Here is a 12,473-nt window from a genome sequence, read left to right on the forward strand (position 1 = left end):
CTCACCCCCTGAGCAAGAAAAAAGTCCCACCCCTGAGTCAGTGCTGGGCGGGGCTCCGGGCAGCCGCCCGCCCTCCTGGGGACCCCAGGGGCCAGAGCCGGCAGACCTAGGGCGTGCCTACGCTTAGCCTTCTGGGAGTTGTAGTTTCGATGACCCAGACTCTGCAAGCCTTAGTCGCGGTACCGGCGAGCGCGCAGCGCCTCCTGGGAGTTGTAGTTCCTAAGAGCCGGGCGGGCCTGATGCGCAGGCGCAGTCCATCCGGGCCTGGAGCGCTGGCCACTCCGCAGTGGCAGAAGTCTTGACCTTCGCTCCTCTAAGGAAGGAGGTCCCAGGGTTTGTGTTGGCCCAGGAGGACCCGAGACTGAGTAGAAGCGGAGCCGACTCCACCAGGCTGGGAGGGGGCCGGCCGGCGCGTTCGGAGGTGATCCCGGGAGGCGAAAGTAACGGTGTGTAGTGTGCGCGTGCGCGCGTGTTCGTGCAGGTGTGTGACCGCGTGTGAGCCCGTCCCTGTGTGTCACTGTGTCTGCACCTGCTCACTTGGCGGTGCCAGCCCGTCACTGTGTCTGCACAGGCTTACTCGGCAGTGCTAACCTGTGCAGGTGTGTGACTACCTGTGAGCCCGTCCCTGAGTGTCACTGCGTCTGCACCTGCTCACTCGGCGGTGCCAGGCCGTGCAAGTGTGTGACTGCCTGTGAGGCCATCCCTGAATGTCACTGTATCTGAACCTGGTCACTCAAAAGTGCCAGCCCAGACTGGTGTGTGACCGCGTGTGAGCCCGTCCCCGAGTGTCGCTGCGTCTGCACCTGCTCACTCAGCGGTGCCAGCCCAGGCAGGTGTGTGCCTGTCTGTGAGCCCGTCCCCGAGTGTCGCTGCGTCTGCACCTGCTCACTCGGCGGTGCCAGCCCGGGCAGGTGTGTGACTGCATGTAAAGGCATATGACACTTTATCGGTGTGTCATGTGCTCGTTCATGTCAAGCGGTGTCTGCGATTCGCAGCATTTCACATACACGTATCACTGACTTTGGGCAAGTCCCAAAGTTCTCCTGGATGTGAGGTGTGTGACCCCACGTGTGCATGTCTGGGTGTGCCATTGTGTAGACTGGCTCGGCCTGCCAGCACAACGATGGGTGACCTGGGTATGCGAGCCTGTAGAGTGCCATGCTGTCTGAAGTGTGTGCATCCACACACACACACGATGGAGACGCTGCACACGTGGGCTTTGGCCATGCTGGAGCTCTGTCCAGTGTGACTGCACACGTGTCCAGACATCCCCTGTGGGTGTGTCCCGGTGATGGCCTGCCTGTGTGGAGCAGGTGGTATATGTGACCTTGTCCCTCCCTGTGCACCTCTTCACACAGGGATGCTATGTGTGGGGCTGGGTGTGTGGCTACGTGTGCCCAGGACCCTGTGTGCATGTGTGAGTGTGGCTGCAGGTGAGGGCTTCCCACCTGCCTCCTTGCATAGGGGTTGGGAGGGTGACTGTGTGTCCCTGGATATGGGTGTGGGTGTCTCTGCATGTCTGTGTGTGTCTGGGCGGGTATGATTGTGTATGACCCTGTGTGTGTCAGAGTGTGACGTCATGCATGTGTCTACCTGTAATCTTATAATAAGAAATATATGTTTACTCTTTATCCCCAGCTCCTGGTACCAGAGCCCCTAAAACCCTTAGAATTTCCTGAGTGACAAGGGTAAAAGGAGTGTCTTTTGCAGCTCTTAATAAGCCCCTTTCAACCACACCTCTGTTTATGCTAATGGAGGACTCCTGGTAGGCCCCTAAGTACATTTATGCTAATGGAGGACTCCTGGTAGGCCCCTAGGATGGACTGGTTGCCAGGGGAGGTAGCCCTGATGAGCATTCCAGCCTTCAGCCAGTCCCTACCTCCTGGGAGGGGAGAGGGCTGGAAATTGAGTTCATCACTGATGGCCAGTGTCATCACACCTATGTCAGTCACGCCTGTGTCCTGGAACCCCCATAACTGCCCTAAACTTAGGGTTTGCCGAGCTCTGGGGTTGTCGAGCACCCAGAGAGGGCACAGTGCTCTGAGCCCTCCCCATACGCTGCCCTGTGTGTCTTCCATCTGGCTATTCCCGAGTTGTGTCCTTTATTGGAAACCAGTAACAGTAAATAAAGCGTGTCCCTGAGTTCAATGAGCTGTGTGAGCAAATCACCAAACCCAAGAGGGGGTGAGGTAGCTTTATGGCTGGTGGCTGCCTGTGCCTCCCAGCCAGAGCAGACTGGAGACTTGGTTGTTGGTGTGGAGAAAGCCCACGTGTCAGAAGTGCTGGGAGTAGACAGCTTTCTTCTACTGCCCCGGAGCAAGCCTGTGTCTCCCCTTGGGCTCCTGTGTGTGTGTGCACAATGCCCCAGGTTTACCCAACCCCGCTGTGAACCCACTTGCCCTCCCCCCACACACGAGGTGGGTACCCCTGCACACTCTGAGGATGCTGGTGGACGTGGTGCCCGAGCCGACCCAGCCTGGTCCCCACCAGCTGAGTTCTTACCAGCACACGTGACTTCCTGTGTGAGCTGACCCCCACCCCGCTCTACCTCGTCTTCCCTGCCTTGCACCTCAGTTGCTGTGTCCAACCCCACAACCCCTTTACCTTTCCTCTACCACCCTTGTCACTGTCCTGCTCTGGGACCTTTGCACTTGCTGTGTTCTCCACTCTGAACACAGACATCATCACTCCCTGCCTCAGGGCCTCCTCTTGTCCTCTTGCTGAGGCACACGCTGCGGGAAGAACATGTCAGGCAGAAAGAATAGCCCAAGCAAAAGCCCTGTATTGACCAGGTGTGGTTGGTGGTGCCTGCCTGTGATCCAGGCCCTTTGGCAGGCTGAGGTGAGAGGATCACTTGAGCCCAGGATTCCCAGGGTACAGCGAGCTATGATCACACTACTGCACTCCAGCCTGGGCAACAGAGCAAGACCCTGTCTCAAAGAGAAGAAAGGAAAAAAGCCCTATTTTAGGTCCTTTGGGGTGTGACAGAATGCCATACTCTGGTGGCTTAGAAACAGCACTTATTGGCCGGGCACAGTGGCACACGCCTGTAATCCAGCACTATGGGAGGCCAAGGCGGGTGGATCATCTGAGGACAGGAGTTCGAGACCAGCCTGACTCATATGGTGAAACCCCATCTCTACTAAATACAAAAAAATTAGCCAGACATGGTGGCAGGCGCCTATAACTAGGCTGAGGCAGGAGAATCACTTGAACCCGGAAGGCGAAGGTTGCAGTGAGCCAACATCGTGCCATTGCACTCCAGCCTGGGCACCAAGAGCGAAACTCCCTCTCCAAAAAAAAAAAAAAAAAAAAAGGAAGAAAAAAGAAAGAAAGAAACATCATTTATTTCTGCACAGTTCTGGAGGCTGAAAGTCCAAGGTCAAGGTGGTGGCAGGTTTGGTGTCTGGTGAGGGCTGCCTCCTGGTTCATAGACCGGGCCCCCTCTTGTTGTGTCTTCATTTGGAGGAAGGGGCAAGGGAGCCTTCCAGGTCTTCTTTTGTAAGGGCAGGAATCCAATGCCTGAGGGCTTCAGCCTCATGTCATCACCACCTCCCAGAGGCCCCACCTCCCAGCACCACCACAAAGGGTTAGGATCTCACACAGGAAGTGGGGAGGACAAGCTTCAAACATAGCCTGCCCAGCAGCAGCAGGAGTGTGCCCGGAGGAGGCCGTGGCTGTGGCTGCAGCAGCATGAGCGCAGTACAGGGAAGGCGTCGTTGAGGATGAGGACAAGGGCTCAGGGAGAAGGCTGGCTTTTGAGGGAGCCATTCAGGGTTTTCAGCAGGAGGACAAATGAGAGGAAGGACAGTGAGGCCAGGCGGCCTGGGTGTAGGCCCTGGGGTGGCCGCGTCCGGAACCTCTCCCTGGGAGAAACTGGTGAACCTCTGTGTGGTGCTGCACAGCCCTGCACCCGCACGCTGGCGGTTACCCCTGCGTCCGTGCCTTGCAGACATTCCCATGCCTGCGAATCGCCGGGCTCTTGTTCCCAGGCAGATTCGAATCGGGCCCAGGGAGGGCCTGAGCTCTGTCTGTGTCACAGGCCCCCCAGGCAACGCTGAGGTTTCAGGCCAGGGTGGAGCCGTGCTGAATTCAGAGTGGAAATCGGGGACAAAGTGTTAAGGCTGCAGGACTCGGCCTCTGTGACACTGTGATATAACAAGGAATGTATCTTTGGTCTCCGCTGCAGGTCCCTAGCATAGATCTCCTAAAACTCTTGTAGACTGCGGAGCTAGGAGGAGCTTTCATTCCAATATTTGGTCTTTGATCCCAGTTTCTGACACAGAGCTTCCAAATGCCTTGGAATTTCCTAGGAGGGTCTTTTGACCTTTTTTTCTAAAGAGGTGACTCTCGGTGGGTTCCTGGACAGCCTCAGGATGGGGGTGGTTGCCACAGGAACCAACCACTTGATCTGAGGGTTGGGACTTTCAGCCCCACCCCAACGCCTACCTCCGTGGAGGGGAGAGGGCCTGAAGGTTGAGCTGATCACCTATGGCCAATGAGTCAATCAATTCTGCCTACATAAGGAAGCTGCCATAAAAACCCAAGAGGACAGGGTTTGGGGAGCTTCCAGACAGCCGAACACGTGGAGGTTCCTGGAGGGTGCCCCCAGGGAGGCTAGGGAAGCTCCACGCCCCTTCCCCCATACCTTGCCCTATGTAGCTCTTCATCTGTATCCTTTAAATGATCCTTTGTATTAAACCAGTAAATGTAAGTGCTTCTCTGAGTTCTGTGAGTCACTCCAGCCCATTAACTGAGCCCAAGGAAGCAGCCGTGGGAACCCTGATTTATAGGTCAGAAGTGCAGGTGACAACTTACTGCTGGTGACGGCCATCTGAGATGGGATAGGCTTGTGGGACTGAGCCTCAGCTTGTGGGGTCTGCACCAATATTGGGTAGACAGTGTTGGAATGGAGGTTAGTTGTGGGATGCCCAGCTGGCATCTGCTGGAGTGGTTGTTGCTGGAGAGAAATTCCCACACGTGTGGGTGACCAGTGGTGAAGAGTCCTGTCCTGAGTGGTGAGAGTAGGGAAATCACCGGGGGTTATGCCTATACCTCCCACAACTGCAGGTCATGCACCTGCCCCGTGTGCCCATTGAGAGGAGAGGGATGTCACCTTGCCTGGATCCCTCTGAGATTGAGAGCCTGGATGTATGACCCACCCTCCATGCATCCTTCCCAGGTTTCCTGTCCCTGGTGTGTGTTTCTGTGTTCCACACACACCCTGTCGCCCTGTCTCTGCTGGGATGGGGACTTGAGGAGAGCTCAGAGGCTGTGAATGCAACTTTGGGCACAGCAGGGAGCAGCGTGCAGGCATTGATGGGGGTCTGTAGACAGAGCGATGTAATGCAGGGGTTGGGGGGCACTGGACCTTCTGGATCCAAACCAGCAGGGTCTTTCCGGTGTTTGCGGGAGTAAATCTTCACCCCCAGGAGGAGCCAGAGAGGCCTCCACTCAGCCCCTGACCCCAGAGGGCAGAGCTCAAGGCCCAGCACTGTCTGCTGTATGCACACAGCCTACTAGTTGGTTCAGGGAATGCCTGTGTGTGAGGGGCTGAGCCCACACTTAACATGAGGCCAAGCTTCCTGAGAGCCCCACCATGGCCCTCAGGAGAAGGGGAGGCTGGAGCCCTGTTTAGAGAGAGAAAACCAGGCAGAACCTCAGAGCAGGTAGCCACTTACCTGCAGCCACACAGCCTGGAAAGGCCCCCCCAGCAGTATGAGCCCCTCCTCTGGGGCTGGCCCCAGCACGATGGATCCACAGGCAGCTGCCTCCTTCCCTCTCTCAGTAACAGGCAGTCATTTGTCCGTCTGTCTTCCTATTCTATTAGAACTAAAGTATCAGAAGTCAGTGGTGAGTTTCTGTCCAGCGTGCAGGTCCAGTGTACACCAGGCAATTGGTATAAATCCTTCAGCATCACAGCCCCACTAGAAGTAAGTAAATGTATGGCTTCCGTTATGGCTTTCTAAAAAGCACAGTGATTTCCTGGGCTTACATAAAAACAGATCCCTGTTTTCCTCTGAGAATGTGGAAAGCACAGACAGGGTAAACCTACAACAGCTTGAGGTCACCATCTCTAATGAGGACCCTGGGCCCAGGGGCCAGCTTGAACCTCTGAGCCTGGGAGACCCTGGGCAGTTCCTTCACTGCCAGAGCCCTGTAGAAGGGGGGCATAGTGAGTTGAATAGTGTCCCCCATAATGTGAAATCTGGGATCGCTGTTGGCTGATTCTGTGTGGGGAGGGCTCTCTTCCTGGTTTACAGACGGCCGCCTTCTCCCCGTGTCCTCACACGCAGAGAGGGCAGAGAGAGCAGAGAGTAAGTGAGCCCCCTGGAGTCTCCTCTTATAAGGACACTAATCCTATTAAGAAGGGTGCCTCATGACATAATCATCCTCCAAAGGCCCCACATCAAACACTGTCACACTGGGAATTAAAGTTTCAACTGATTTTTTCCCCAGAAAAGAAAACTGTCTTTCCAGGTATCTTAGCTCCGGCTTACAAACAAACACACACATCACAGATTAGGTGGCTGAAGCAACAAACACTTATTTCTTCACAGTGCTAGCGGATGGGAGTCCGAGATTAGGGTGCCAGCATGGTCGGGCCAGGCTGAGGGCTCACTTCCTGGCTTGCAGATGGCTGGCTGCCTTCTTGCCATGTGTTCACCTGACAGCGAGCTCTGGTGTCGCCTCCTCTTCTTATCAAAACATTAGTCCCGGCCAAGCGCAGTGGCTCACACCTGTAATCCCAGCACTTTGGGAGGCCAAGGCGGGTGGAACACGAGGTCAGGAGTTTGAGACCAGCCTGGCTAATATGGTGAAACTCGGTCTCTACTAAAAATTCAAAAATTAGTCAGGCATGGTGGCATGTGCCTGTAGTCCCAGCTACTCCAGAGGCTGAGGCAGGAGAATTGCTTGAACCCTGGAGGCAGAGGTTGCAGTGAGCCAAGACTGTGCCACTGCACTCCAGTCTGGGCAACAGAGCAAGACTCCATGTCAAAAAAAATAATAATAATAATTAGTCCCATTGTGGGGGCCCCACCCTCATGACGCCTTCTAAACCTAATCACCTCCCAAAGGCACCATCTCCAAAAAGCATCACCTTGGGAGTTATGGCTTCCATGTATACATTTTGAGGGGTACAATTCAGTACACAGCACCAGATTACAAGGCCATATTTTAAGAGCTGACAGATTCATGTTTTTCTTTTAATTTCAGGGATGTTTTAAATTTGTTTTTAGTTCCATTAAATCAGTGATTCCCAACTGGGGGCAATTTTGTCCCCAGGAGAGGGGACACCTGGCAGTGTCTGGAGACTTTAAAAAAAAATTCAGACAGGGTCTCACACTGTCACCCAGGCTAGAGGGCAGCAGTGTGATCACCACTCACTGCAGCCCCAACCTCCTGAGCTCAGGTGATAGTCTTGCCTCAGCCTTCTGAGTAGCTGGGACCACAGGTGCCCAACACCATACTTGGCTAATTTTTTTTTTCATTTGTAGAGATGAGATCTTGCTGTGTTGCCCAGGCAGCAGACAGTTTGAGACAGTTTGCTGGTCTCAAACTCCTGGGTTCAAGCAACCACCTGCCTTGGCCTCCCAAAGTGCTGGGATTACAGGCATGAGCCACCACATCGTTGTTACAACTCGGGGATTGAGGGGTAGTGTCCCTGGCATCCAGTGTGGACAGACCAGGGACGCTGCTCAACATCTCACAACCCACAGGATGGGTCCTGCCACACCAAATTATTGGACCCAAAATGTCATCGGCACAGAGGTCCAGGGACCCCAGGCTAAGTCTTTCCCAGTTCAGCTGTTAGCCATTTTTCCAGCTCAGGACAAGTGACAATGTTTAATTTTTTTTTTTCTATCTTTTGCCTTTCAGACCCAGAGAAGAGATGTGAGATCAAGACAGCAGCCCAGGGATCGAGGATGGAGGGACTCTTGAGCGTCGCCCTCCAGAGCGCAGAGTTGGAAGGAAACTGGAAACGCCAGGGCCGGCTTGAGGACCTGCAGGAAAACCAGGAAAGCTGTCCAGAGCCAGAGGCCGTGGCCTGCAAAGGAGACCCTGCTGGGGACGACATCCAGGAACGCGATGAATTCAGCCGAATCCCAAGAACCATATCGAGCCCTGCTGCTACCCAAGCCAGTGTCCCCGATGACAGCAGGCCCCAGAGGTGCAGTGCGCCCGGGAAGAGCCGGAAGCAGAGGCATCCTGACAGCCGCCAGCGGGAGAGAGGTGGCGGCCCCAAGAAGCCGTGGAAATGCGGGGACTGCGGGAAGGCCTTCAGCTACTGTTCCGCGTTCATCTTGCACCAGCGAATCCACACCGGGGAGAAGCCGTTCGCGTGCTCCGAGTGCGGCAAGGCCTTCAGCCAGAGCGTGCACCTGACCCTGCACCAGCGCACGCACACGGGCGAGAAGCCCTACGCGTGCCACGAGTGCGGCAAGGCCTTCAGCCAGGGCTCGTACCTGGCGTCCCACTGGCGCACGCACACGGGCGAGAAGCCGCACCGCTGCGCCGACTGCGGCAAGGCCTTCACGCGCGTCACGCACTTGACCCAGCACCGGCGCGTGCACACGGGCGAGCGGCCCTACGCGTGCGCCCAGTGCGCCAAGGCGTTCCGCAACCGCTCCTCCCTGATCGAGCACCAGCGCATCCACACCGGCGAGAAGCCCTACGAGTGCGCCGCGTGCGCCAAGGCCTTCCGCTTCTCCTCGGCGCTCATCCGCCACCAGCGCATCCACACGGAAGACAAGCCCTACCGCTGCGGCCAGTGCGCCAAGGCCTTCACGCAGATCGCGCACCTGACCCAGCACCGGCGCGTGCACACGGGCGAGAAGCCCTACACGTGCCAGGACTGCGGCGCGCTCTTCAGCCAGAGCGCCTCTCTGGCCGAGCACCGGCGCATCCACACGGGCGAGAAGCCCTACGCGTGCGGCCAGTGCGCCAAGGCCTTCACCCAGGTGTCGCACCTGACGCAGCACCAGCGCACGCACACCGGAGAGCGGCCCTACCCCTGCCACGACTGCGCCAAGAGCTTCAGCAACCGCTCCCACCTCCTCCAGCACCGCCTCGTGCACACCGGTGAGCGGCCCTACAGGTGCCTGCAGTGCGGGGCCGCCTTCAGCCACGTGTCCTCGCTCATCGAGCACCAGAAGATCCACACCGGGGAGCGGCCCTACAAGTGCGGCGAGTGCGGCAAGGCCTTCAGCCAGGGCTCCTCGCTCACCCTGCACCAGCGCACGCACACAGGCGAGCGGCCCTACGCCTGCCCCGAGTGCGGCAAGGCCTTCAGCAACCGCTCCTACCTGATCCAGCACCACATCGTGCACACCGGGGAGAAGCCCTACGAGTGCAGCGGCTGCGGGAAGGCCTTCAGCTTCTCCTCCGCGCTCATCCGACACCAGAGGACACATGCAGACAGTGCCGGACGCCTTTGCCCAGCTCCTACGCCTGACTCAACACCTGGGCTCTCACAGGGAGAAGCCTGTTAACAGGGGTGCCCTAGCAGAAATCCGCGTGGACCAGCAGAAGATTAAGAGCAGAGGTTAACTGGGGCCGTGTACACCAGGCGCTGCACTAACTGCATGCCTCCTTTCCTACCTCACAATGCTGTGGGGGAGATACTGTGTTATCCCCAATGCTTCCTGTGAGGAAACCGAGGCTCAGAGAAGCTTGTTAACTTGCCTGAGGGCACAAAGTGGGGAAGACACAGGGCTGGGACTGTACCTCAGTCCCAGATACCTCAGTCTGTATCTGCCAGACTCCCCTGTGGTCTCCCTGGTGCAAAATTATAAATGGGGCACAGGCAAGTAGACCTGCAGAAACACCTATGGCTGGCCTTTTCTTTCTCTTTCTTTCTTTCCTTCCCTCCCTCCCTCCCTTCCTTCCTTCTTTTTTTTTTTTTTCGAGACAGAGTCTCAGTCTGTCACTCAGGCTAGAGTGCAGTGGTGCGATCTGGGCTCACTGCCACCTCCGCCTCCCGGGTTCAAGCGATTCTCCTGCCTCAGCCTCCCGAGTAGTTGAAATTACAAGCGCCTGGCGAATTTTTTTGTTTGTTTGTTTTGAGGCGGAGTCTCGCTCTGTCACCCAGGCTGGGGTGCAGTGACGCAATCTCGGCTCACTGCAACCTCCGCCTCCCGGGTTCAAGCGATTCTCCTGCCTCAGCCTCCCGAGTAGTTGAAATTACAGGCGCCTGGCGAATTTTTTTGTTTGTTTGTTTTGAGGCGGAGTCTCGCTCTGTCACCCAGGCTGGGGTGCAGTGACGCAATCTCGGCTCACTGCAACCTCCGCCTCCCGGGTTCAAGCGATTCCCCTGCCTCAGCCTCCCAAGTAGCTGGGACTACAGGCACGCGCCACCACACCCGGACTAATTTTTTTATATTTTAGTAGAGGCGGGGTTTCACCATGTTGGCTAGGATGGTCTCGATCTCCTGACCTCGTTATCAACCCGCCTTGGCCTCCCAAAGTGCTGGGATTACAGGTGTGAGCCAATACACCCGACCTAATTTTTGTATTTTTAGTAGAGGCAGGGTTTCACTCTGTTGGCCAGGCTGGTCTCGAACTCCTAACCTCAGGCGATCCGCCCACCTTGGCCTCCCAAAGTGCAGGCCTAAGCCACTGTGCCTGGCCAGCTGGCCTTTTCATTGTGGATTTTATTATTGAGTAAGCACTTGCTCAGTAAATTTAATTCAGTTAAAGCAAATAAAAGCTTTGGTTCCTTTGGCCAACTTGGCATATTTACTAAAGGAGCAGAGTCTAAAGAAGAAATCTGGATTCACTAAGATAGAAACAGTGCTTAGAGAAAATGAGCAGGAGAAATCTAGAGCTGGAAGTTATTCTAGAAGAAGGGAGTGCCTCTCCTCTACAAAAGATTTTTAGAGTGGGCCTAGTCTTTTTTTCAGTATGAGGAAACACCTACCTATCTCCAGCATTTTTCCCCCTACCTCAAAGACCTGACTTTAATGCTTGTATCAGTCAGCTCTTGCTGTGTAACAAATCATCCAGCCCTCATTTCTCCATTGACTATTTCTCATGCATCTACAGGTCAGCTGCTGGTTCTGTTGGTCTGGACCAGGCTTTGTCTGGACCCTGCACCAGGAGGGCTCGGCTGGGCCAATTTGATTTTCTCCTCCTGACTCACATCTGACCCAGGTGTGTTCTCAGGGAGGTAGCAGGAGTCTGAGAGGGAGTGGACACACAGGCACGCTTTCAAGCCTCTGATATTGTCACATTTGCATCTAGTTCCACAGGCCAAAGCAGGCCTCCTAGCCAAGCCTAGAAGCAGCACAGGAAGAGCCTTCCCAAGTGTGTGGTCACAGGGAAGGGTGAAAAGTAGGAGTTAGGAACGTAATCCACCTACTACAATGGTGAAATGAAAGTTATAATCTCATAACTTCACATGACTATAATCATTGGAAGATTATTTTATGGGGTAATACATTCGTGTAGTCCACAATTTATAAAGTTAAAAAAAAATACCGTTCTTACTCCTGTGTCTCCCAGCTACCAAGTCCCCCCCTCACTAGAAGCAACCACTTACTATATGTAAGCATATATATGAATATTTATATGCATAGAATATTCTGGAAAGATATATAGTACACCTTTCTTCACAAATGGTAGCATATGATATGCAGAATTTTCTACCTAGCTCTTTTTAACGATGTTTACCAATATACTTTGTATTAGTAAACAAATGGGTAGATGCTATTCCTTTAACGAAGTTTGGGCATAAGATTTCTTATGAAATAGAATCACTTATGATTGTTTCAGTCTTCCCACTGTGACTTGTTTGGCTCCAGGAAAAAAAAATCCCTGACAAAAATATTTTTCAGCTATAGGAATGCTTTTCTTATAACAAATCTTCCTGGGTCACAGGACAACATAGGCCCCCCTCTGCATAAAAAAGAACACCTTAAGGTTTCTTATGAGATTTTTCAATTATACAGAAAAGTATAAAGTACAAGTAATTCCCATACATATATACCCACCCAGATTCAATCCTTAAAAAATATTTTAATAAAAATACAATACCTAATTTACCAGATTTTATAGTATATATTTACCTTTTTTTTTTTTTTTTTTTTTTTTTTTTTATGAGACGGAGTCTCGCTCTGTCGCCCGGGCTGGAGTGCAGTGGCCGGATCTCAGCTCACTGCAAGCTCCGCCTCCCGGGTTTACGCCATTCTCCTGCCTCAGCCTCCCGAGTAGCTGGGACTACAGGTGCCCGCCACCTCGCCCGGCTAGTTTTTTGTATTTTTTAGTAGAGACGGGGTTTCACAGTGTTAGCCAGGATGGTCTTGATCTCCTGACCTCGTGATCCGCCCGTCTCGGCCTCCCAAAGTGCTGGGATTACAGGCTTGAGCCACCGCGCCCGGCCAGTATATATTTACTTTTAAAAATAGGTCATGAAAATATATTTACCTGGTCTATTTAAAAGTAAATTACAGATGTGATCTCCCTTCATTACT

At 54.1% G+C, this 12,473-nt stretch overlaps 1 protein-coding gene across 1 annotated transcript; it reads left to right on the plus strand.

Annotated features, from left to right (window-relative positions):
* Positions 1-257: 257 nt before the first annotated feature.
* Positions 258-9,886, plus strand: ZNF835 (zinc finger protein 835). Its single transcript, XM_017865357.1, has 2 exons — positions 258-446; positions 7,882-9,886. Exon 2 carries the CDS (start codon positions 7,929-7,931, stop codon positions 9,492-9,494), a length of 1,566 nt encoding a protein of 521 aa, XP_017720846.1. The 5' UTR covers positions 258-446; positions 7,882-7,928; the 3' UTR covers positions 9,495-9,886.
* Positions 9,887-12,473: the final 2,587 nt, after the last annotated feature.

Source organism: Rhinopithecus bieti, unplaced genomic scaffold (genome assembly GCF_001698545.2).
Source record: "Rhinopithecus bieti isolate Rb0 unplaced genomic scaffold, ASM169854v2 scaffold_81780, whole genome shotgun sequence".
NCBI classification, from domain to species: Eukaryota; Metazoa; Chordata; class Mammalia; order Primates; family Cercopithecidae; genus Rhinopithecus; species Rhinopithecus bieti.

Coding starts and splice junctions, on each gene's coding strand:
- ZNF835 (XM_017865357.1), top strand. CDS start 7,929: ATGGAGGGACTCTTGAGCGTCGCCCTCCAGAGCGCAGAGTTGGAAGGA.